Source organism: Aulonocara stuartgranti (assembly GCF_965226115.1).
Source record: "Aulonocara stuartgranti genome assembly, chromosome: 17".
Taxonomy (NCBI): domain Eukaryota; kingdom Metazoa; phylum Chordata; class Actinopteri; order Cichliformes; family Cichlidae; genus Aulonocara; species Aulonocara stuartgranti.
The window spans coordinates 28,243,551-28,270,843 of NC_138953.1; the positions used below are offsets into that span (position 1 = coordinate 28,243,551).

The following is a 27,293-nucleotide window of genomic DNA, read 5'->3' on the forward strand; positions in this document are numbered from 1 at the left end:
ATTTTGCTCTTCTCCAGTACCATTTTATTTTTCCCAGCAAGGTCATATCACAAAACAGAATAAATTAAAACAGCCTGGTGCCTCTGCTCCCCTCCTGTACTCACCCCGGGGTCTTAGGAGGGAGGATGGCGCGTAACAGTGTGTGTGTGTGTGTGTGTGTGTGTGTACACACATCTGCAGAAGGAATGGCATCTGTGAAGTGGCGCGTGTCAGTTAGGACATGTACAAAAAAAAAAGACCCTCAGAGCAGTGCCAGCAGGGGAGGAAAGTGCATGCTAGTGTGTATGCAGTCAATAACGGGGAGCAGAAAATGTCCATTAAAAGGCCCCATCTCTAACTCTACTTGTAAATTAGGTATTGAGCCATTGGTGGAGCGCGGTTATGCTGTAACACACCCGTGACACTCAGTGGGGGGGTGTTTATGTGTGCCCTGTGGGTTTTGGGGGGATGAAGAGGCTCTTGATGGGCTGTGACAGGCGTTGGGGGTTGAAAAGCGAGGGCATCAACCTGAAAAATCAGTCAACTGGTGGACTGGATATGGCTAAAAGCCATTTATAAATGACACGGTGACGACTTTTTGGGTTGGGGGCGGAGGCGGCGGAAATCTGATACACTGTGGGGTACCTACTTTCTGTACTCGGCCACACAAACTCCAACCTGCTATTTTTTGTTATTCTTCGTTTAATCTTATTGGCATTTTTATTACAATTTCACAAACACAAATTTTACTACATTACTATTTATCTTTGGTATTCATCACCCAGGTTTGCACTTGTGTGTTTTACTATTGTTTTCCTCCTTTCCTCCATGTCAAATACATGAGGGACAGCTACATATGTGACTCCTGTTCTTGGGGAACAGTGTTACATGAAACGTGGTTTGCCCACCAGGCCTCAATTTGTTACAAAGAACCTACTCTACAGAGGCAACAACACTCCCAGGAGGCATATCTTCAATGTCCAAAGCAGTGCCTTAACAGCATGGCAGCAGAGGTGCTCACCACATGAGACCCTTGACTGGAGACTAAAGGGGCAATCGTGGTTTGATAAATGGAAGAGGCGATCCCTGGAGGCAGCCCTCTGCACGTGTGACCCTCTTTCCTGATTTCCCCACATTCGGCTCCCTCTTTATCTACATTTTCAAACTCCATTAACACAATTATTCTGTCCTACTAGCTAACACTGGGGACTATAGCAAGTTGTAAGAAAACTACACTACCCAAGAGGCCCTTTGTGTAAGGAAAAGGGAAAAAAAAAAGTCTGAATAAACAAACCTCACATCATGTGAGCTTCCGCTTACAGGCGTCTCTTCTGGGCCATCAAAGCTTTTCACAACTATAAAGTCAGCTGCTCAAAATTCATACGGTAAAAGCAAAGCATCAGTGTGAATACGGCAAGAATACAGAGCAAGAAGATAAAAGGCAAAAAATAAAACCATATTTCCTGAGGGGTTCCTGGTAATTATAGCTTTCACTTTGAATAGGCCACCTCACAGCTGTTTCCCCCACAGTCCACCTTCTGCCGACACACTCACGAAAACATTTAGGTAAAGATCTTCTCTCCATCTTTATATACATTAGGTTAAGGTATCTTAATCCTTTCTGTGGGGAACAAGGTGGAAGCGAAGTCGATACTCCAGCTTGGCTGTTGGTGATTGATAATAATTATGGTGGTGAAGGCAGACGCTTCCGTATTTGTAATTGAGTTGTAATTAGTAAACTGGAGATTATTAGCTTGTAACACTAATGAACTTTGGGGGCCAGCACAGACTTCGGTTAGATGAGGTGACCGAGTGAGACAGTCGGCACCGTGGCCCGCCACAGTTTGAATCAGTCATATTTGTTGGCAGCTGCTGACAGAAAACACTGGTGAAAAGCAGCAGAGCACAAACGACAGCGCTCCTAACCACACAGACATCTTCCACTTGAGCTGCCATGACAGGCTCATTACAACTTGGATAAAGAAATATTAAGTGCGAGTGTGAAGTTCTGTGCAGTAGCTAAAAATATCTGCTCCAGGCACTTATTACTTGTGCGCCCAATCAGGTAGAAAGAAAATAATATATCTGTCATGCAACTTGTGGGCATTATTATCAACCTTGTGTGGGTTTGAAGGACAGAAACATCTGAGGTAAGTTGCAAATAATTGCACATAACTGCATTTTGAATCACAGCTCATTATGAGGCCACCAGCAGGTTTGATCTGAGCTCTTCTCCACTATAATTCCCGGGGATTCTTGCTCATCATGACACAGCACTGAAAGACGAAATGCAAATCAGCACATCAGCAAAAGCCAAATGAGGCACCTCGCCATTGACATCTAAATGACATGGCTCGGGCCCAGGATAACATAAATATACTAAAAGTTGAAAACAGAACACATGGGGAGAAATATGACAATCAGAAATGAGGCACTGGTATATACAAGAATTCAGAGGAATGGACTGCGTAGGTGTGGAACAAGAAAGAAGGGATGGAGTGGAAAAAACTAAAAAGATAAGGTGAACAGTGAGTTGAGAAAGACAATAAAAAGGGTGAAAAAAGAAACAGAAGTCTGTTAAGTGGGCACCAGTGTGGAAAGCTGCCCTTCTGCGAGTGGATAGTTGATGGTGCCAGGACGATTTAAGGCTGGCTAAGTATATCTCTTGTGCCTTGAAGTCTGTGTTCAAATCTCAGGTTAGCGCATGAGAGAGGATCTAAATGTGTGTTTTTTTAAAAAGTCACTTTCTTTGTACACAGAACCTTCCAACAGGACATTTGGCAAACATTCATTATCTCTTGTTTGCCAAAGTGAACAGCATTGTCATTCTTAAGCGTTTATAACTGGATGGAAAATTGTTTTCTCGTGCATCCCGATGCCTTTTTCCCTCTACACTTTTACTGTCAGAGAAAATGACACAAATGCTCCATTTTACACTGAAGTAAAGAGATACAAATTTTCTTCATCTCAATGACAGCAGTTGCCAACAGGGGCAATCAGACCAAATGACACATCGCTCTAAATATTGCTACCAAAGGCAACCATAACGTGGCTGTTCAGCTTTACTGCTCATTAATGACACTAATTTGATGAAAACATGTACAGCTGGCTTCTTCTACGAACTGTGGCCAAATTTACCTAACAGTCAGAGCACAGCAGTACACAAACACCTCTTTGTTACCACAGAAGCGTGCACAATGTCGAGCTCTATAGCTGAATTTAAAATGTCAGAACAGTGATAGAGTCCAAGAACAGACAGCTACAAAGATAATCTAAATATAAAAGCTTAATAAAAACACATGAGCAGATGGACTACACATGATATGCCATATGCATGTGACAGATTACACTATGAGATTAAAATCTCTTGATTACGCACATCCAGTATGTTATGAGGGTGAATATTAACAGTTGTTAACAGTTTAAAATATTTACAGCTGTTCTGATTCAGGTTAGTCTGTCGCTTTGGATCATTTTCATATTATATGAATTGGTGCTTTATTTTCCAAGGACATCAGTGGGTAAGTTCTTTATTAAGAACTTTCTATTGATCATAATTAGGCTCAGTATCTTCCATCTGATTTTCCCATTTCCTCTTTCTCGCCTTCCTTTAAAGTGGAACTAGAGATTTAAGATGAAGCAGCTGGTATATGATCATCATTTCACCTACACTTTCACAATGTTTATACCTTTTCATGACACTGCTATACAGCAGATGTGATAGCTGTCCATATGGTGTGCATAGTGAGCATCTACTAAAGAAGGGCTTAAGGCAGAGAGGTATTTGAAAAAAGAAATAAAGACCCAAATGGATGAATTTTCCTTCCTGCTTTTGCTCTATTGCGACACTGCCATCCTCAAAGACTGGTGTTAACCTTCCGTGCACTTATGACTGACTATTAATGGTTGCTGAAGTGCCAGTGAACATCACAGCCCATCTGTTACGTAATGCTTTAGCACTAGAGTACAGATTACAATGACCGTGTTCCAATGCCCAGGCATGGATAATGACTAAAGAACAGAGACAAAATGGAACAAATAGAAAGGACAAAAGTCATTTTTACAAGGAGGCTGATAGTCTAGCTGCATGAAAAGGCAGAAGGGAGGAGTAAAAGAGCACAGAGTGCAAAGCAAGAATGCTTGGATACTACACTACTGAGCTTTGGGAGAATTTCTATATAGGGGAAGAATGATCCAGAGGTCACCAAGAAGTTGTACTTTAGTACATTTTTTTGGCTCTATTGCACCTTCAAGATAACGTTTTCTGTTGTCGTGCTAGCAGCAGGCACAGTTGAGCTCATGAATCTCCCAGCCACAATGCACCTTGCACACAAATTACTCTCCATCAACAGTCACCATCAAAAGTTCACTGCAGCAAAATGTAAAGTAAGGTGAACACATTCATCCTGAGCAGCCTACAAGAAAGAGGGAAATGGGAACTGTACAACAGTTTGACTTTGAGCAGCTTTGATTTGTGATTAAAACTATAAAAACTAATGGTTCTCTTTCAGGCTAAAACTCATTCGTATTTTAATTATCAATTCATTTCCACAATATTTGGTTACTTAACACGTTATTCTTTTTGGCTAAAAAACAAAACAAATGGCCAACCAAAGACATTTAATCAATTGTTGATTTTCTGTCACCCAACAAACCGATAGATGCTCATCATTTCTAATAATGCTATAAAGAGCAGAACAACAAACAGAAGTCTAGCAAATAAGCCCACATATAGTGTGACTCAGACGCACAATTCACCACGTTTAGATGTTTCAGAGGTCGTCTGATCCTACTCGAGTTTGTTTTGTGGAAGATGGCTTTGAGCTTGGAAGCCGACTTGATGGGTGGAATTATCAACAAGAAAGCTGTAGAGCTTTACTTAACACACACTTGTAAACACTTTGGCAACACTGCTGCTTGTTAGGCTTTCTCCACATCAAAATATTTGTCTGAAGCCAGCACAGAAGAGGCAAATGCATGTGGAGGCACAGCTGTTGCATACTAAAGAGGAACTGTTTGATCCAACAAAACCTAAATCTGTGGAGTCTATAAGCCTATTAGTTGAACTGCTGGGAGGTTTTAATCACCGTCCTTTGTCTAAAGGGACCATTAACCAGAGACTGCATTACGGCTGCTGGCTATTCTTGGGAGGTCAGAGTTCAAAACACTCTCACAACGATGCACAGTGCTTTATTGACTAAGGCAGGATGGGAGAGTAAATAAATTGTTTGAAACACTGCGTTGACAAGTCTCTTCTTCCCAGTAGCTTCTAATTTAGATTAATATAGAATCTGATTATATTTATGAGCGATTACACTCTGGTGGACACATTACTCTGTTCCTTTGTGAGCTTTAATTTTGAAATAAATAAGAGTGACTAATATTGCGCTTGTGCAGAAGGAGTAATTGCAGCAGGAATAAATATCCTCCATGTTTCTTTATCTTTCATGTACAGAGTGGCTTTGAGTCTACGAGGAGAATTAGCATAATGAGAGAAAAGCACATGAGTGATGCTTTGTGGTTTGACAAAATGGCCACCGTCTGAGGCAAAGTGTAGGTGTTTTAATGTGTATTGCGAGACTTGCGTTTGACAAGTGAGATGAGATAAGCATTAAGTCCTTTGTGCCACAGTGTTTACATTTAGAAAATCTGCAGCCTTCCAGTGTAGTACTAGCTTTCATGTATCGAGAAATTCTCCATGACAAACTAGCACCAAAACGTGGTGATTACTTAACTGCTAGGAAGCAAAAGACCTCGTAATGTGAAATAATATGCAATCGGGTCATTCGCCAGTGAGAACGCCAAACATTCACTGTGTATCTAAAACTGCAGTCCAACAAACTTGCACTATTGTCAACAGTGAACACTGCTGAGATCCAAATTCAGTGACATCATATTTCTCTCGCTGACTTGTTTCCTGGGAGGCAGTCCATAACTGTTAATTCATCTTAAGCAAAAACACACAATTCACATCTCACCCAAACCACAAACTATGAATAACTGTCGGCCGCTGTTTGCAAAGTTGAACTGCATTGAAACAATTAAAGATGGGCAGCAAGGACTAGTTTTAAACAGGCACAGGGGCTAAATTATTTAAGACTGTATTATTGAAAAGTGGTTCAGATGTCAGCCATGGAGAAATGATGATGCGTTTTTGCTATTCCCAATCTTGAATGGTTCTAACTTTTTTAGAGAGGTGAAGGCGGCTTTCGGTTTCACATGCTGCGGGATTTTACAGCAGGAAGAAACAAACATTTAAACTTTACTGGCAAAACAAGCAGCCTGTTGAAACACCTAGTGAATTACATCCAGGTGGATAAACGCAGTTTTCAACTGCCTACCTCATTGAATATGGGTAACTAAAATTAAAAGGAACCATTAGTCAGCTGATTATTTGGCTAGAAGTATTTTCAGAAATTCAAATGTGAAAAGGTCAGAGTATCATTCAGCGCGTCAGCTCACTGCACACAAACAGAGGCGGATTTAACTTTTTGATTTCAAACAAAGCTCTTTCAGGTTCTCTCTGTTTAACACATCATGAATGTCTTATTTTCCACAAGAAGAAAAAAAAGTCTAAAAACAAAACACAAACTCAACCCAAACATTACAGTAGTGGAACTGATAAAAGCAGCAGTACTATAAATCTTAACGCTACCTATAAATATCAGCTATGTAATTACACGACTACCACATCTATGGCCCTGTTGAGACCAGAAGACTAATTAACTTAGACTGAGAATAGGTCTGGTTGCCTAAACATAACAGCAGCCAATTCACCAAGGGAGAGAAGCAGCATGGAAACAACAGAAACAACAAGGAATTTGTTTTTTTTTTTTAATCTAACAGTGAGAGCTTGCGTCACCAGCATCACATCTCCTCTCCTCACTTACCATCTTCTGCAGATGCTTCTCCTTACGGACATCCACCATGACTAAGCCCTCTTTGACCAAGCCGAGGCCCACGTCGTCCTTGGTGTCCCCAAACTGTATTGTGACGTGTGGGCAGGTGGCACCCGAGTACTCCACATTCAACAGGCACTGGCTGTTCTGGATGTCTCGCACCACGCAGTCCACCACATCAGCACGGGCGTCCTCCTGAAGAAGCGAGAAGATTTTAAGAAAAGATGAGGAAGGAATGGAAGGTGGTGCAAGAGGGAAACAATTGGGTAGAAATGGATGTTGGATTAAAGAGTGAAAAAATGAAAATTGAGTTGATAATAGAAGAAATGAATAAGAGGGGACAGAGAAAATAAAAGAAAAAAAGATGAAAGAGATAATTAAGTAGGTTATCACTACTGATAGCTCACAAATGCAATCTAGAGACTGATTGAAGCAGTGTAGATGTGCACCAGCCAAACTGTAACATCATTCTGTTGGAAACAAACACTGGTAAATGGGGGGGAAAAACCCTACTGGACAATAATAACACCACCTCATTCATGTCAGTTATACAAATGACAGTTATCTACTCAACCAGCTGAAGAGGCTTTAGTCTGTCTGAAGCATCTACGGTTAGACTCCTATTGAACCTTCTCCTCATCTAGATCAGTCGTCTTCTCCTTTCTTCTTATTCCTCAGGTAGTTACCTCTTCTAATTCCTAACCTTCTCAAATGTGAAAGGCCAGCATTTGTTTGAACATATGGTAGAGAAGGAGGTGGAACAGCTGCAGATCAATCCTGACCTCACGTCCTCCAGCAATCGGGGTGGGGGGAGGGAAAAAAAAAAAAAAAAAAAAAAAAGGAGCCACAACTTCAAAGGCAAGAAGACACTTAGAAACAAAAATCAGTCCCTGGCTATCATCCATCTCTCCCCTACTCCATCCATCTCTTCGCTTCCCTTCTTTCTCGCCCTGGTCTTGTCTCCATGGCAACCCCCTTCGAACTAGCCGCCCTTGGGTTATGTGCGTGTGTGTGAGTGTGTGCGTGTGTGTGAGCAGGGAAGCTTGTTCTAGGCACAAAACTAAGGGCCTTTTTTGTCCCCGCTCTCCCCCTGGCCAACTTGTCACAGGCGCTGCAGGGAAGCTCGAGGCAACATTGAGAGAGGGGAAAAGAGGAAGAGCGAGTCAGTGTGTGTCAGAAAGTAAGAGAGTGAGGGAGCTAAGAGAGACAGCTGATACAGGAGGAAAGGGAAAAACGCAGAGAGAGACTACTATAGAAGAGGAATTGCACTGACACTCGTGAAGAGACGATACAAAATTAATGAGTGCCTTTCAGTGACCCGCTCTCATCCACTGTGTGTAGAACAGACATTTCTGAAGCACTTGAGGGCAACAATGTTTGCATTTGCACCTCAGCTTACATTCGGATACCAAAACACTTCTTTTTTAAAATGACTTGCTTTGAGCGATATTAAAATGCTATGAAGAAAATGTAATTTTTAATAAAAACAACACAAGCCAAACTTCTCAGACAAGATAATGTTACATCTTGTCCCGGCACAAAGCACCTTTTTTTTCTTTTTTCTTTTTGAAGCAAAAATTATTTGTCTTCTTTGCGAAAATTTTTTGAAGCAAATTTTGAAAAGAATAAAATAGATGCGTAGTGTCAGCAGGTGTTCTACAGTTTTGTCTAATGAGCTTTGCTTTGGAATTTTAGCTCCCCCCCCCCCAAAAAAAGAAAAAGTGTATTTTTTCCACCGCTTAATTTGCACATCTGTTAATGAGAAGAGATCGATAGCAGTCCAGTGTAAGCGATGCAGTTTAGTACGTGATTGAGTAATTGGATGGAATAGTAGGCTTGTTTATAAGCCACTACCATTAGAAAGTGGCTATTTTGGTTGGAGTGCTTCTTTCTGGCATTTGTTAAAAGAAATAACTTGGGTGTTCATCTTTTCTACAAGAACAGTCTTAGCAAAAAAAGTTTTAATTAGCTGAAAAGGCAAACTAAAGAAAATGGCAAGGCAGCTGAGAGTTCATGATGCACACGAGAAAACTGGATTAATTACTGATAAATGTGTGGTAGATGCTGCTGGAGTGAGATGTCATGGAAATAACACGCTGTGCCTCTTTCCAAATAAAAACTTTAAGTTAGAAGTGTTATTCCTTCATAACAGCAGAACAGTGAGAGTGTACCTTGGCATTTCCCCCCCTACAAAGATATTTTCGCTATATGAAAAGGCATTAGGAGGCAGGAGAATGATCTTATGCTACTGGCAGAACTGTGTTAAGAAAGATCAGAATCAGAATCAGAATACTTTATTGATCCCTGGGGAAATTATTTTTTGTTATTTTTTGATATACGACTGACAATGAATGACTCGGGATGGTGAACATCTTGTGTAAAGGTGTCAGGTTGCAGATTGCAAGACAAAGGCAACAAGCTTTTTTCAAGTGCAGCAGCAAAGGTGTGGTACAAAAGGGGTTGTGGGCTGTCACGTGCTGTCAGTTTGAGTGACGTAGTAAAAGGCTTCAGAAAAAACAGATGGCGGACACAAGAGAAGAGGAAAATGAAAAGAGAAATAGGAAAGAACAGATGCAGACTGACAGAGAGGGGTAAGGTGCATGTCAACCTCCAACATGTGGTTTAGCTTTGTGCGCGTATGTGTGTGTGTCTGCAGGCTGTAAGGTGTAGGTGATGCCTCTGTCCCCTGGGCTGGATCAACAGATGGGCCACTTCATCACTGACTCATGAGACAGGTGACAGCATGCACCCTGGTACCACCTGCTTGTGAACACATGCACTTTTTCTTCTTTTTCTTCCTTTTTAGTGAAAGTGATTCTGTTTTCACATCCAACGATATATTAGGTTACGCTTAAATATTGACGATGCCAGGGATATTAAACAAATTTGATACTGTAGGCCACGTCCAGCCCACAGTATAAACAAGTTTAACTACAAATTTAATCCCTGACAAATTTTAATATATATGAAAAAAAAAAATCAATTTCACACAACGTCTGTTTTTAAAAATTTCTAAATGGAAAAAAATGTTGTTTTGAGCTTTAATTGTGAGGAATAAATATGTGACATGACAAAAAAGAATCTGTTAGCTCATTGCACAGACCGTCCTGTCATTGTATAATCTCTTTTTCTTTCTTTATTTATTTCTGTGAACATTTTTTTTCATCATTTATCTATTATGAGGTTACTTTGGTGAGAGGTCTTCATCAGCAGGAAAAGCTCTAAAACTTTACATTTTAGACTTATTTATAAACTTATTGTAAACTGTATTTTTATCAGATGTCCACTGGGCCAGACTAGACTATTTGGTGGGTTGATTTTCGCCCCCGGGCCTTATGTTTGACATCCCTGTGCCAATCTATCCAGTGGTTTTTAAAGGGGGTGCCGATGTGGATTTGATTGATACTCTGCTATTTGACTGCTATGTTTCCTCACATTCACAAGCCCATTAAAAATACTTTACGCTACATTTTCAAACATAATGATATCAAATTTGCAATTTGACTGTATAACGCAACAGGCTGTCTCACTGATGCACAAAACAAAACAGTTCCTTCAAAGGGTTGCCATGTTTTAGAATAAATGGAGCCTCTTTTGCTTACACTGTTAAGTGCATTTGATAATCTGCGATGCACTATTAAATGCAAATGCATTTAATAGTGCATCGCAGACTACAGCCTCTAAACTGACCGTAAAAATGATTCCACAGCCGTCCTAAACATTTAGACTCTGTTTACTGTAAATGTGTGTGATCATATTATTTTGTGAAAACACGCAAATGCTCCGCACACCGAGTTAAGTGAAATCCAAACCCTGTAAACACTCACTCGAATGCGCCAATCGGGCACATACCAAACGAAAACATGCTTCTGTTTTATTTCTATTCGGGATGCTGCTCGCTCAAAACGCTACCAATCGGTTGACCCCCCATGACATGCGCAAAACACAGTCACTCACACACATACTGAGACATAAACACACACCAGTGGTCACTGGAGGTTGAGAAAACACACTCAGATGTAAACAAGAAGATTAGTGCCGTGGAGGAAAAAAAATGCACTGGTGCTCTGCTATCAGATGGTCAGATGGACGTCCAAGTACACAAACACACAAAGCAACTGGAAGGCTTTTAATCGCTCTGTAACATGAGAAAGTTCGGGCTGCTGAAGCAGCGTGTATATCGAAATCCATCCTATCAAACTGTTAATAAAACCATGTCTGGGCACCCAATTATATTCAAATCTGGTGCAAACAAGTAAATCAATGACTTGGTGTTTGTCATTGTTGTGTCTGCTTTGTACAATATGCATTATGTATGAGCATAATTTTCACTAACACTCGCCTGGAATGACAACTCAACCCCGTCTGTCAGTTGCAGACTTATCGCCCCGTGTGATAAGTGAAACTCAAACAGTTGTCATGTCTTGCCAGGAAAGTCGACTTTCAAACGCTGGCAGAAAATGAGACTGAAGAAGCCGATATCTCAAAGTTAATTTTGAAGCTTTCAGCTGCGACACATATCTCAGCTCTGCGCGCGTGCTCGTCTGTGCACTTACGTCCTGGGGGACCTGGATGAAGGCGAAGGTATACTCGGTGGCCTGTACTGGCAGGGTCCTGGTGCTGAAGGCCGGAGGTATGGGAGCCAGACGGGTGGATGACACAACTTCCCTCTGAATATGAAAGGAGGACAAAAATAACAATCAATACAAAACAAGTTCATTACAAGCTGCCCCATCAATTGCAATCACATAAAAATGGAGTTTGTTTTATTTCCATTTTTTAAGAAATTAGGTCAGTTACAGGATCAGTGAAGCCTCAATGGTATTTCCAAACAGTACAGATTTTAAACCTTAAACTGTTTATGAGTTTCACATTTTGAGATAGTGAACTGTTACCTATATGACCCACACAAAAAAACATAGCTTGTTATCATTGTCTGCTTATTAATTTCTGGCATTCCAGCCCCCATCTCTCAAATAATATTGTATCAATTGTGCCATCTGTACATCTGTACACTGCAGGTCTTAATGCTCAATTCCAATTTTTTGATCAAATCCGATTTTTGTGTCTGCTTGTTCACACTACAAATAAAATGTGACAGCAAACGCGCCCTAGTGCGAACCCTCAAAGCGGCCCGCATGCGCAAAAGAAGACGTCACACACAACGCGCTCTGTTTAGACCCAGAGCAAACAGTATTGTTTGATAGATGGCCCTTAATATAAAGAGTTCGGACTTTACATTTCCCAATTTTTGCTTTAAGTTATTTTGTTATTTACATAATAATGTAAATAACCTAATAATTATTCTTATTGCTGTTTAAGAGAGGAGCAGGGCTTCAAAGGATAGTTGCAGATTTCTGTCAGAATCTATAAATAAAATGTTCACGTTTCTCCAACGTTGTCTTCCCAGCAGTTTCACTGACATCTACGCTGGATGGCCAGGAAGCGTTCGCGATGTCTTCTCGGGCGCTTCTCCGGAGCTGATAATTGGCGTCTGTCTTGTGTCGGTGACGTAAAAGACGGATTTAATGCGACTTGACCGTTCAAACAGCAGCCGCTTTCTAAAACATCGGATATGTATCGGATTCAGTACCACATACGAAAGTGACCCATATCGGATTTGTGCCGTTCACACTGTCATACCATGATTGGATATGGGTCACATAGGGTCAAAATGTAGCGTGAACGTAGCTTAAACTAGATTTGCTCTCTAGTTTAGCTACGAGCTAAGAGTAAAGAAAGCAATACATGTCAAATTGATTGTCACCAACAAATGCTTCCAACACCAAATCACAAAAATGAATCTTTAAAGTGCCTATGATAGGCATTTCAGGTTGAATTCATTTGTTTTGCACTGACATTACATGGGACCTGCTGTATTCATTCCCAAAACCAGATTTTCTATTCTTGAACTCGACTCTAAGCTACTATAGTGGAGTATTGTAAAACAAGCCATTTTACCTCTGTTCCCCTTGCCTTTAAACCAGCTTTCCCCTAATTGGCTAGCCTTCAGAAACAAAAGGTTTGAAGAGTGGGTCGGTGGGGCCAGAGCTGTGCGTGGGAGATCTTTATTAAGTGCATTTGCTCTCACTGACATCATCCAAAGCAAAAAGTAATAATAAGTTGTCTGAAGCCTGAGGTTTTGGCTCACAGTGACTGCTTGTAGATTATTTAAAAACTTTGGCCATGTTTAATATGAACATCCACTAATGTAACAATACATCTATGACAGAAAGCAAGTACAATAGGTCCCCTTTAAAATGTCACAGAAAAGTCCATAAAAACAACAGTTTTATGCATGTTCACAATACCGATTGTTAGTTCAGTGCTGTGCTTTGACTTGGCTCCCAGATCTTTTTAAAAAATGTATAAAAATTAAAAGTATGCACTGTATGTCAATGTTATGAAGCACTAAACTTGATATATCAACACAGGTAGGGCACACGTGAGCAATAACCAATCACTGATCACCACAGGCTACACTGTGGTGGAAAGTCAGACAAATATGGCCGTTAGAAGTGGGGAGTTAATTTAATGACCCCCATATCTTAGGCTAATGTGTTCACTGGTCTGTACAGTCTAGACAGAGAAAACCTTGAACATTTATTATGGCTAAAATGTTAAGATTTATCGCCGCCATATTCTGGTTTGACAGCACTTTGAACGCGGGCTTTAAAAATGAAATGCCAAAAGTGTTCTGCTGTGTTTTCTAATGATCACATAATAATTCAGGTACTGACCTGTTCCCGAGCGAGGTTGCAACATTATCAGCTAATAGCCTGAGCCATAAAAATCAAGGCCAGATTGACCCAAACTGAAATGACGCAAAACTACAAAGAATGAGGTACATAGCAGCTTGATTTTTTTCCCCTTTCTGTGTGCCGGGTCAGCCTCGGAGAATCACACTTTCAGCAACATGCCAGGATGCATCACATCTGCCAACCAAACCTCGATGTGTCCCCTGCTCTGAGGTCAGTCACACACTGTGCCGCTCCACTGCATCATGGGAAAACTCCGCAGGGTGGTCGCGGGGGTGGGGGTTGGCTGAATGAGCCACTTGGTGGTATGGTGATGCGAAAGCATGTGTACGCACGTGGGCAGAGACGCAATTGTAACGCGTATGTGAGGATGTAGTGCCTTCGTCATCACGGAGTCACTGAAGGAGAATCCTCAGAGAGGGGGGCAGCTCTGTTTTTGTCATAGTTACAGAATGAATAAAAGCAGTCTGCTTCAGTCACATCAAAAGAAAAACTCCAGCTGAATAAATATGGGAACAAGCAAACAACTGGTGACTGAATAGATGGATAATAATGGGGAAAAAAAATCCCTCTTCAGTTACTAAACTCCTTCTGGCTGTTGGGTTTGGCCAGGAAAAAGCACTGCTACTGTGCATATGTTTTGAGCCCTGAACACCAGCACTTTGTTTTATATTCTAATGATGATAATCCATCATTAAGGGACAAAGACAAGAATGTACACGTCAGTCAAATTCATCGTCACAAAGTTACTCACGTTGCCATAGTCAATGTAGAAGACATGGACCTTTGCCGGTGACTCAACTTTCTCCACTCTGGCTCTGTACCTGTAACAGCAAAAAAATAAAAAATAATTGAGAGAGAGACAGAGGGAAGGGGTAGCGGGGAGCAGAGAGAGAGAGAGTATACAGCACAGGGGAAACAGATGAAGACAGAGGGCACAAGAGGAAAAGGAGATGAGTAAATGATTCTGTGCTTATTTCCCTGGGGAGAATGTGTTGGAGGATCTGTCTGTTGTGATCGGAGGAGAGGAGTGGAAGAGGAGGCGGGGTGAGGTGGGACAAAGGGGATCTATCAGGAGATAGCAGGGCTGTGCGAATTGCACGGGGGGGCTCCATGCAATAAAAGAGAGAAATTTAAACCTATTTTTGCCTTGTAGCAAATAACGTCAGTGCATTAGTGCTAATCAAAAAACCCAGCAGTTTCACTTTGTAACGGTTATATTTTCAAGCGTATCCGACAATCCGAATGAAAATAAACTTGTTATTACAAGGACATACTAATCAGGGTTAAATTAAAGGGGGAAAAAAAAACCTTGAAAACAAAACAACAAAATGCCTCAACAGTGGCTAAATCCTTCCTGTGAATTCTTCAATTCATACAGACGCAACATAAGAACTTGTTTTCCCTCACACTTGTGTCGTTTCATCTGACCATCGCTGACTCTTAACTTTAACAAATGAGCGTGAGGAAGAAAAATTGGCTGCACACCAAGGACAGCAGGAAAAAGTCAAATAATTAGGTCCACATGGGCAAAGACAGAAACGAGAGCACAAAGTTAAAACTGAATAAGTGATTAACAGGAAGACAACAGCAATGGGCACAAAGAACAGGAATGAGAAGAGCAAAAGACAAAGTGACGAGTGACTAATGAACAGTTTTTCTTATTCGCTCTTTTTCCCCCCAATTCACTTTGACTCTGTGGTATTCCGAGAGGCCTTGTAAGGCGACAAATTTCTAATTACTCCCCGAATGAAAGGAGGACATTCCGCATGCATCACAAAATACTTCGATACGGATACAGAGAACAATGAATGTAATTAGCTTGCTGATAAATAATAAAAAATGACAAAGATATCAGATATTTTCCACCTAAAGTGGGGTTCCTGACAGACTTTTTTCCACAAAAAACAGGTTAAAGAAGTGAAAGGTTTACAGCAGATGGTTTGCTATAAATTTGAGCCCTGCCCCGAAAAAACAGGACAGGAAGATGGAAGGAGGGATGGAAGAACGAAAGGACAGCACCTGGGTTGGGGGAACATTTGGTTTTTAATCAGTTTTGTGGTCTTTTTTCACCGTCACCTTCTTGACAGACTCCCTCTCCCTCCCTCGATCACTGTGACTTCTATCTGTCCCATAACCATCTGTAAACTACGAACATCCAGTGAGGAGATGATGAAGAAGTGTGTATGTGAGCTACTGTCAAGCTACTGCTGATTCTGAAGGGCCAAAGCAGTGGCATTGAACTAATTACACCCTGTGGGTGTCTGCAGTCGACACAGGCTTAAATAGAGACAAGGTAAAAATGAAATGTCAGGTGTTCCTGTGAGGGAAATAACTACAGTGTGCAAGCACATATTGTACCTCACAAAAATGTATAAAATAAATGTTTAGTTTCGAGTTTCTTCCCTCAGCTGATAAATCATGCGCCACCATCAAGTTCTTTTTTTCTTCCCTTGGGGCATCTGTTGATACCGAGTATTGTGGTAAAATCCATCAATAAGTTGGCCATCCATTGTATTATGTGATGACACTGATGAAGAAACCAGATACCATCAATCACATCAGCTGACACCTGATCCACATAATAAGGTCAGTGTCACTCCTGACCGGTGCTGTCAAAATTGGGTGATTATTCATTGAGAAAAGAAAACCTGCACCGATCGAACTATTTATACATGCACTGCATCATTCATATCACTGCCTAGAAAACTGAATGTAATGTTTTTTATAATACTGAAGAACAGCAGCTAATAACCCTTGTGTCAAAGGAGAGACGTCTTAATCCTTCCTGTTTGTCATAAGATGACCTGACAATGTTGATAAGGTTGCTATGAGGCTGCTAACATCAGAGGAACTATAACGCATGCTCACCATTCACCATCAGCAAACTTGGCTATGCAGTAGTCTCCCCGGCGTGGAGAGTAGGATCCTTCCACTGGTGGCTGGGCGGTGATTTCTGCTCTCATGGTCTCCATCAGATTCTCCAGCTGACTTCCTGATAGGAAATGCATGTGAGATAACAGGTGAGGACTGGAGTTCAACTTACAATTCCAAATGTAATTTGAGTTTTCTTCAAATTATACTCATTACATGCCAGTGGCCAGTTTTTAACATTGTTGTGGTTTCAATCTTTTCTCCATTTGCATTTCACCCGACTAAAAATGGGACTTTCCACTCTTGATGCAGCAGCAACTAAAAATATGTAACATCTGTGTGTAAAATGGACCTAAAATTCATTCAAATCCTATACAGAGGTGCTGTGATTCCTCCCTTCAGCTGCTGGCAGTATGTGACTGATGGAGGGTGGATCCTGAGGCAGCGGCAGAAAATGAACACGTGTATCTTACCCCATGCAGGGCTCCTAAATAATTGTATGAATATAAATGAAATCAAGTCCGGCGCAGCTTTGTGAGGCATTATGATGCTTCTTGTGAGAGTGAGTATTTTTCTGTCGGCTTGTTTATTCCCTTCATAACCGAATGGTGCAACTTCTAATAATCATTTTCCTTTTTGTTATGAATAAATTAAAAGCATTCCTGCATGCTCGAGTACAATAAGATACTTCAGTTCAAGTTAAATTAAATCACTGCTTTAGAGAATGTACTTTATGCCTTGATTCATATAGACAGACACAATAGGTGTGCTCAAAAAGTTCTGAAAACACATAAGACTTTCAGAAATCTTGACCTCTGACCTTGACCTTGAGGTTACCAAAATTCAAACTTCCCTGAGATTTCTAGCAGAACAGATTCTGTATGAATCAGAAAAATAGATGGTATCAATTTGAAAATTGTACGTTGGCTTGTTCTCGAATTATCGCATTCACAAACTTGGGTGTCTGTGCCGCCTGCCTGGCACGACGACGACAATACCGCATCAGCCTTTTTACATTTGAGGAATACAAACAATCTGATTATGGTGGGTTCCAGTCTGCCATCCTATGCTCTGAATGCACTGAAAAAGCAGGAATTCTTTTGGCCTTTCAAATGCAATCTTTGCTTCCACTTCTTCAAAATGAAAATCAAGTTGAAGGATGGCCCTTTTTTGACATATTGGAGGTGAATCACAGAGGCAGAAGTGCAAGGGGACATGACTTCTACTGAGAGATCTAAAAAATAATAGCCACGCTGAAACCCGTCCAGAGGTGCACAAGACGATGACCTTGAATGTAAGATTAGTCAAATTTAAATCAGGCTTATTTTTTTCAACACTTAAGCACGACTGGTGGCTCAGTGGGGGAAAAAAACAAAAAACAAAAACAAAACATTAACGCCTTCAGATACAGATACCAAAACAACCCAAAAACAACCTGCTTCTCTTGTTATGCCTTGACTCTGTTAGAGAAACAGAATTTTAAATTAAGCAAGCCAGCTCTCCCAGTGGGTCTTTATGGCCTATCAAGCCATTATATCATGCGAGGGAGACCTATTATGGTGGATTCACGGCGAGAATGGGGCTGTCGATATGGCGGGAGCTTGAGAAATCAGATTATGAGTCAGGGCTTCATGGATCCAATGACTGCAGTAAGTGGCAGCCTGATTTGCACCCATCAGTTGCAATTGGGGAGCTGATTGTGAACACCACTAAGTATGTGCATCTCCAAGAGAGCCACTTTTCTGGTGTTTGTGTATTATGTACAGTATATTTATTTGTGTATTGCAGAGCATGTTTACACAAGCATGTCTATTAGTGTTCGCAAGTGGCTGTGCGTCTTGTGTGTAGAGCTGTATGAAGAGTGTGGAAGCAATTACAGCAGCTAGTTTAGTAAAGTGGCCCATATAAATTCCATGGTGGTATTTTTAGAGGCCATTTTCACTGATCTACCACCTGGAGGGGGTTTGTGGGCAGGAGCACCAGAATCATGTGCAATGGAGCATCTTTAAAAACATAAATTCATACAATGGGAAAGGAAACTGAGGCAAAAACAAAATTGCATTACACATACAGCACTGTGAAAATGTTGGAGGTTATTCAAGGAAAGCAGAGATGCTTTCGAAAATACTGCAAATAGCTTCCTTTCCTCCCCCCAATAAAAATCACGTAGTAAGCGGTAAACATAACATTCATATCAATATTTTGTGTGACAATACTGCATCTACGCATACACTTACTCCCAGTCTTACAATAGCAGATCCGGATATTTTTAAACCGCATGGATAGAAGAACCTAGCATGTCAGCCTTGGGTAAAAACCCAATTTCTCACCTTGTACATGTGTACTTTTATTTTACAGTATAACTGGGGTATTACAAAAACATGTTTTCTCCCACTAACCTGTTTTCTTGTGTGAAAATAAATGCAGTCAGCGTGTGCATGTATCTGCGTGCAAAATTAGTAGGTGCTGCTTATGCATGTTACTATCAAACAGCTTGGAGGCAGGCACTGCACGCACCTTTTTTAAAAAAAAAAAATTATTTTTATTTATTTTTTTTTACTTATGTACTGCTGCGAGTTGTCATTAACACCTAAAATTATTTATGCTTGTGGAGAACAAGAAAACACAAATAATGATGCTGTTTTTCCCACGGTTATCTGTGCCGAGACAGGCAGGCAAGCTGCAAACCAACAGCAGACAGGAAACCTTCATTTGCATGCTGTCAAACCTGGAGAAAAACACCAACGAGGGATACAAAGGGATTGTGGGAGTGTGTAAGAAAAGTTGGGAGCTCAGTTTGATTGTGAGGAGGGGGGGTGGGGGGCGGTCAAGGTGGGGGTGTCCGACACATCACTAGCCACCCACTGGTACAGCAATTGCTAATGAATGCAGCAGAGCGGTGGGGAAGAAGCATCAACACACCAAACAGACCCATCCTCAGCATTTTGTAGAGAAAGCAGTTTTTAGAAAACACATCAGATGAATTGCTTTCTAAACAACTTGCATCATATGGACCAAACACACACGCACGCACACAGGCGGGGTGGTTGCATCATTATACTCCAGCTTTACTACTGTGGCTTGGTGCAGAATAACTAATATTGCAGTGGACTACAGCTTCCACAGTCAGCCACCTCCTTGATTTATTAAGCAAATTAAAAAAGTTAGTGCGTGCGAATGTGTGTGCATTTAATTGAAAATGCTTTATTGATGTAAATGGTATTTACAATACCGAGCAACAGAATGGATTATTTACAGTTTGAACTGGAAGCTGGAGCTTATGAGACCACCATATCACAGATTTTAGCATGAGCATAATTATGCAGACTTCCTAAACAAATCTCACTCTGCAGGTGGGCCTTTTAGTGCCCATCACCTTTATTTCCTCGTGTACACTGCTGTTTGGTACAGTTTGAGCTAAGGGTTCTATTTTCCCTGATGAGAATAATGAAGACTATAATACATCCTTATTTACCAGATGCATTTTCTTGCATCACAGTTGAGCTCCAGAACTTTCTTATCTCAGTCTCAACCTGATAGAGTTGCAAACTGACACCGACAGAGCACTCAATAATGTTCATTTCCACATCTGCAGACTGCAAGGTGTGTTCAATTTAGTATGCAGTGTGGGACTCGCGCATTATCATTATTCCGTGTTGGGATTTGAAGGTCTAATTAGGAGTGCAGAATTCTTGGATCTAAATTCAGAAACACTCCATCCATATGTCCAGGTTTAAGTCTATGCTTGTCCATAGAAGAGCATCAGTGTACTGTCAAGGTGCAAATCACAACACCAATAATAACAAAAGCAACAACAACAACAACAAAATGCACATGGAAATAAGGTGGATGTGCAAGGAATTACACACAAATACCTACAATTAGGTCTCCTCTGACTGCAATCAGTGTGGAAGAAAGCTAAAATGAACTTCACAAACTGCAGGTGAGCACTGACAGAAGTAATTTGCCATCTGGGGTGAATTGAATAAAAGCTTACGCAAGTGCGGAAATTCTGAATGAATAGGAAGAGTCGCATTAGCATGGAAGGACAGCGAGGAAACGCTGCATTACAGCACAAGATTCCCATTTTACGTTGGCATGAAGACAACTAAATATCTGCGTGCAGATTGGGTAAACCATGTCAAGCGTGAGTGCTCATTTTGCGTTGAATGGAGAGCCAAAGTGACGATCTAAAAAGCAGCCAAACCACTGACTGTGTCTTATGGCGGCCAATTTCTTTCTGTCTTCATCTCTTTATTCATCTGTTGTTTATTTCCCACCCCCTCCCTCGTTCTGTAATTTGTTTATTCACCGTTATGGATGCAGCTGTTTGTAAATCATATGTAATTACATTTTGAATGCCCACAGAATAGCGAGGGAACAATTAGGCTTTAAAACAAGAAAACAACCAAAAAGGTGAGCGAAAAAGAGAGAGGGGAGAGAGACTGACATGTTACAGGTTAGTTATGATCATATTTTGTTTTTTTGTGGCACACGGTGTGTGAACAAAGGCGAGGGAAAACAAAAAACAAAAAAACAAACAAAAACAGCAAATCAAGTGCCCTTTCACTACGCATCCCAAGGCTCCACTGAATTCTATTAAGCTGTTTACAAAAGGCATTAAACCCACAGAATGGTAAATAATCACAATATGAAAGGAGCTCAGGCCAGGAGAGCAATGGCTACCTATGAAAGCCTTCCAATTTCCTGGTTTATAAGAATGACAAAATTAGGAGTCAAAGCCGAGAGCATCTATGAAAAGATAACTGCCAGGGAAATAACTGACTGGAGGAGATCCAGACACATAAACCTAGCTACAGCTCAGTCAGATTTATAAAAGCAAAATGGATGGTAAGATCTAGAGGAGACACACAATTACCCCAAAAGCCTTTTTCCCCCTCAGCATTCTCTTTTTTTTTTTTTTTACATCAGCATTCTCGCTCATGTTGAAAATGCTGCAGAACCTTTGTTGTGCCCCCTGCCTGGCTAGTCAAAGACTGTGTGGATACATGGATGGTACATCATCTACCATCTGAGAGATTCACAAACACTGAACGGAGCTTAGTTTGCGGTGTTAAATATGCATGAGGTTTGGACAGGCTTCATCCTCTCGGGGTAGAGGAATGGCTGTGTTTCAGGACATGCGAGCAACAATTTCAAGGTAAAAAGGCAGCAATGACAAACAACAAAACACAGCCTCAGTATACAGCGTACTGGCTTGGAAGGCCTGCAGTGAGAGCAAGCACACTGCAAAGCTGTTATGAGATCATTGGCCCCCGTGTTTGGTCAACAAAGAACCTGTAAGGCAATCACCTGCAGACAGTGTGTAAAAGAAAGGCAAAATAGGAAAAAGGCCATTTAATCCCCTTCCTGGCTGATCTTTAAAATATTCTGAGCATCTGCAGCATGTCGAAGGAGGTCAAGCTAGAAAAACAAATGATCGCCCCACCTGACAACTGCTGCTCCACTCCCTCTAGAACGGGATATGGATTATGTCTTGTGATACTCCACCAGCAATAACTCTCTTCCATTTTTCACTTCCTGCCAGACTGGAGTAGTTTTTTTGTTTTTTTTTTTGAACGGCAAATTACCATTTCTGTAATTGGAAAAGCCATCACTGAGAGAGAAAGCATCTGTGGCTCTCTTTTTGCATCAGTCTCTTCTGTTCTTCTCTCTACCACCTGTCGAGTCTCATTGACTGCAGCTAATGCAGCTAATGCCTCCCCAAATGTGCACATATTTGCACATTTTTGCCCACATTTGGTAGAGTTGATGAGATCCAGATTTAGACCTGCAAGTGGCTCACCGCTGTGAAAAGTCCCATTCTGCCATTCGGCTTTAGGTAATCGACCTCGAAGTTGACATTAGTGCAAATCGTGCTTACTATGAGTGTGGACAAACATGCTTATTTTCCACCTGAAAAGCAAATGCACCCCACCTCAAACCGACAGGTGAGCTGACCTTTTAGAAGCTAAGTTGCGCATCTGATTTAATAATGAATGCCTTGGGAGGCGGAAGATCATCTTGGCGGGACTTGACCTCTAAATATTGCATCTGCTGCAGTGGCAGGGAGCTGGAAAAGTGAAAAACAAGCCGCATCGGGTGCTTCTTCTCCTGCAACTTTCATTTCCTAGCTTGGTTACTTTGTTCAGTTTATGGTCGAATTGGACTACAACAAGGTCTTGTACACACTTCAGCTGAATTAAATATTAGACATAAAAAGGGAGGAGAACAGGGATACAGAGGCCACAGAAATAACTACTTTTCTTTTTTCAGAGTATGGTCCATTTTGTTTTAATGGCAAAACTCTAATTAGACTGAATTTGAAATTAAAGCTAGTATTGTATTGGAAACAAGTAGCTGAAGCTCAAACATAGTTGTAGTCACATACACTTAGTATAATTATAAAATCATTTACTTTGTAATTTTATTGAACCAAAAAAAGGTTTACTACAATCATTAATGTACCCATCAGAGTAATGCCTGAAAGTTGTTATTTTCCACTGCTAAATTTCTGCAATTTCTCTACTTCAAACTTTAATAAGACTGTTCAACAGAGAACTCATGCTTAACAAAAATTACTTTGTTAAATCTAATGCTTTGGGGGGGAAAACCCAAACAAACAGTATGATATGGCACTGGCACAGAAGTTAATTATCTTAACCCCTGGCTGACTCTGGCACACAGTGTTAAAATTAGACATTTCATCCAAAACACACACAAAAACCTTTTTCAGTGCACTCTTGCCTTTTTTTTTTTAGTAAGCTGTACTCTGTAGAGTAGTCATCACTTGGCTGCCTTGACATGACATCTAATTATGAGGCCACTCACCCTAATTCATATGAAACGCTATAGTAATTCTTATGTTCTCTTATTGAAATCAACACAGTGAATAAAAAGGGAACTAGCCCAAAAAAAATCTACTTGAACTAAAAAAAAAAAGCAATGGAAAAAATAAATTGAACCTAAATTGTAAAAATAATGAAATTCCATTTCAAAAAGCAGGAAAGGACTTGGTCTGAAGTCCAGCCAGACAGTGTTGTTCTGCCTGCATTGCTCCAACAGTAGCTGGGTCCAGCATCATTAGGTGATGAACAGCTGCTGTGTGTAAAAGGTAGAAGTGTGAATAATGTGGACGGAGTGGCACCTGGTTGGGGGGAACGACTCCACTCATTATGAGGCTGTATGGGTGCCAGGAAACAAGCGGTAGACAGGATGTACCGCCAACCGCGCTGCAGCTGAGGCTTGGGGTGAGCAGAAAATGTGTGTTTGTCGGTCGGGGCCAGGCCTAGCAGCCCAGTACCGTGGATGTGACAAGTGCGTTAAGGCCAAATCAGGGGGAGGTCACTAGCTAGGCAGAGACAAGTCTTTTGCCCAGTAACACAATCTGTGGCTTGGGAAAACCAATGCAGTAATATTAAACAGTGTGTCACAGATTAAACATCTATTCTACACAAGTTTACAAGACAGAATAAATGGTGTTGTGGCAGCTGTAAGCTGTATGTTCAGGTAGACCCCAGCTTATATAAGCACTGATTTGAATTAACTGTACGGTTCCTGGAATGTCACCTGCAACTTGGCAGCCCCTAAAACTGAGCTCGGTCTCTCCAACACTGCAGTGAAGCATGTGCAAATTTTTCACAGATCATCAGAACTGTCAGCTCTGCTGGATAAAACTCAAGTCAGCTTGCACTTCGTAAAAGGATACAGGTGGAAGACCCAGGTACAGAGTTTCTCCTTCTACCCAGTTCACAAAATCTAAGGAGGAGAACCTGATGACATCGAGTATGATGAGGATGTCATTCTCCCTGCTGCACAGGCGTCATGGTCAGTGGCAGTCCCATCAGTAAGCCGCCGTCTTTCCCAACACCCCATGAAGCCCGCCCACATGTAGTAGTGTAGCTGGGGCTCTATTTGAGTGTGGTTTGGAGAGATGAGACATTTCTGGGATAAACAGTTTGCCACAAAGTTACTGTCAAAGGTTTTAGGGCTGGTTGTGATTGTAGCCTCTTCCATGCCGTGCTCCAAGTCTGGCCAACTGATATGAGCCGATTCATCCACGGCCAAAGACACCGAGATCTAAAGAACCCATACTGGCCCAGTGTGCCACAATAAGCGAGAACTAGCTAGAAATGCCACACTTAGATGGACAGCTTCAGCTCTCTGGGTACCATAGTGCTGATATAGTGTTTGAGAGATGGCGTCATTTCATTGCAGTGCTCTGTTTTAGATGTGTTATGCATCCTACACCATTTGCTATATAGTGGTAAAACATTTTTCACTGCCGATGTGCGTTTGGCTTCAATTTTGGCTGGGCAAGTGGGCTTTGGAAACATGCCAATTGGTCAGCATAGGCTTATGAGAAGGTTTATAAAGGAAGCCCATCAGCTGCACCCTGCTTTTAAGCCTCTAGCATGCCTCCTGCAATTTGCCCATCATTTCAGAGGCTCTCAGGGCTCCTTTGAAGTGTGCTGACTTGAAGGCACATTCTCTCAAAATTATCTTTTTTGCTGGCTTTCTCAGAAGCAAAAGGGATGTGTGAACTACATGTTGTATCTGCCATAGTTCCTGTTTGAAGTTTTCAAATCACTATAGCTACAGTTAGCCTGCTTATATATGCCCCACTCTTGGGGGGGTACTGGCTTTTCTCCCCAGCTGTTTGTTGATGAGAGTAGCTTAATTCACTTTGTTATGTACAGCCTTTGTGCATCCAGTTGGATTGGAAAGAAAAGAAAAGAAAAGGAGAAAAAAGGAAAGCAGCTCTTTGTTTCCCAGGTTCCCACTCATTGAGGGAAGCTTCTTACCTTACAGCGGTCAACACAATGGGTGGTGGAGGCTATTATGTTGGCACATTACTGCCGAGGACTGAAGTCTCCTACACGCGCAATGCCCCAGACGTGCAGCTAGCGTATGGGCCCCTTTTCTGTGAAGGATATCTAAGCAGCTGCTGACTGGCCATGGCTACAGATGTTTATTAGGATCTACCAGCTGGATACGCCTGCTCCTTGGAACACTCAGTCCTTAGTATGGGCACTTAAGGTCTCGTTTATGCCACTGTGTTGGTAGAGTGCATTATAAACCTGAGCAGAGCTTTTCAGATCCATGTCTACATCTCCACTTGGTGTCAAAAATACATGGAACAACCAGTAACATGTGCATTTTCTGCTCATGTTTGTGTTTTATTGCTTTTTTAGTTTTGCCACTGACAGAAGTCATATCATGAAAAGGTCTTTGCAATGTAGTGAGTGATAGAAACACTTCAAAATGTCTACTTCTGTCACCATCTTGGTTATGCACATTTGGCTTATTGGAAACCAGCATACAAGTATGTCTTTGTAGTCTTTGTATTGCTTGTAATCACATCAATTCCTCTCACTGTGAAAGCTATATGAATGGACAACAATGTAACCAACTTTCCTAGGCTGTAGTGTTTTGGTCAGGTAGATTTTCTGTAAACAAGGTTTGAAATGAAATATTTAGTCACTACGGTGTCCAATATACATTTATACACACATGCCCACTTCATATTCATACCTATCAAGAGTGCAAGAATATATTTAGCAAGTGTTTAAATTACATAGACTCTCCAGCATAGTGGTAAACTAGCAATATTGTACGGCACAGAGTCACTTCCTTCCCCTGTGCCTGGAGTGGCCTTTGTCTTTCAATGTCCAAGGTCACACAGATCTATGCAGGCCCCCCTCTGACAGTAATTACATATAGCCTCCGGAGAGGAAGCAACATGCACAAGGAAAATAGGGGGTGGGGGAAGACACAGCAGTACAAAGCAGAGAGATGTGTGTGTGTGTCTGTGTGTACTGGGAGAGGTGGGGGGCACGAAACAATGAGCGATAAAGACCCTTAAAATAAACTGAGGATTAAAGAGCTTCTCGCTCAAGCTTCTTGGTGACTTGGAAAACCACTCCTAACGTGAAATTAATCACTTATCGAGTCTGTGTAAAGATTTTCATATACTGAAAAGGAGAGAGAAAAAACAAGCCCTTATATCCTTATTTAATTATAAATGGGAATAATTAAAATGGGAAAAGGGGTAAAATACAGTGCAGATACAGAGGGGCCCAGGAGAATAAAAGGAATTATAAACCAAATTTCCTTCGTTTAGGGAAAAAAAATCTATATTATATATACACACACATTTTTTTTAAAGTACAGCAACAGCTGTGAAAGCTTTTCAATACCCACTGATCACAGCAGGCCACAATAAATAAATAAATACATTCCATCCTATTAGATAGCCACAACTCCCACAGGGTTAATGGTTTGGAAACTGCATCTAAATATTAATGACTGTAACCCGACCGATTGTGTGTGTGTGTGTGTGTGTGTGTGTTCTCTTTCTTTATCTTTTTAATACATGCATCATCTTCTCATTATATTGGACTTAAAACATCTTTTTCTACCCGACTGTTCATTGGTATTAATATCTACACTACTGCTAAATACTAAAGTCCTACTAGTCCTACTAAAAAAAAAAAAAAAAAAAAAAAGTCCTACTAGTCAAAGTCAAAGTCATGTTGTTTTACAGCCCCTGTTATAAAAACGTGTGTGAAACGCTGATGGATGGGAATGTCAGGTATACTACTATGTTAAATTTTAAATACATCTGTTGGTATATATAAATTCAACTCAGTGTTTACTCATCCAGTTAATTCCTGTTTCATATGACCTTACTTGACACATGTTATTACCTATAGATTGGAATCAGGGCAGTAGCGAGCACATATGTAGAAAAAAGCCTGCTATTCCAGATGTTTTCAGACAT

The 27,293-nt window shown here is 41.1% G+C and overlaps 1 protein-coding gene across 1 annotated transcript in view; it reads right to left on the bottom strand.

The window, feature by feature from the left end:
* The window catches only part of snd1 (staphylococcal nuclease and tudor domain containing 1), a 174,855-nt gene that overhangs the window by 7,742 nt on the left and 139,820 nt on the right, over nucleotides 1-27,293 (bottom strand). Inside the window, exons 19-22 of the mRNA XM_082510494.1 lie at nucleotides 16,508-16,631; nucleotides 14,391-14,460; nucleotides 11,435-11,548; nucleotides 6,870-7,073 (exon numbers count right to left, since the gene is read on the bottom strand). Of these exons, the coding sequence (XP_082366620.1) occupies nucleotides 6,870-7,073; nucleotides 11,435-11,548; nucleotides 14,391-14,460; nucleotides 16,508-16,631 (512 nt within the window). The remainder of the gene's footprint in view (nucleotides 1-6,869; nucleotides 7,074-11,434; nucleotides 11,549-14,390; nucleotides 14,461-16,507; nucleotides 16,632-27,293) is intronic.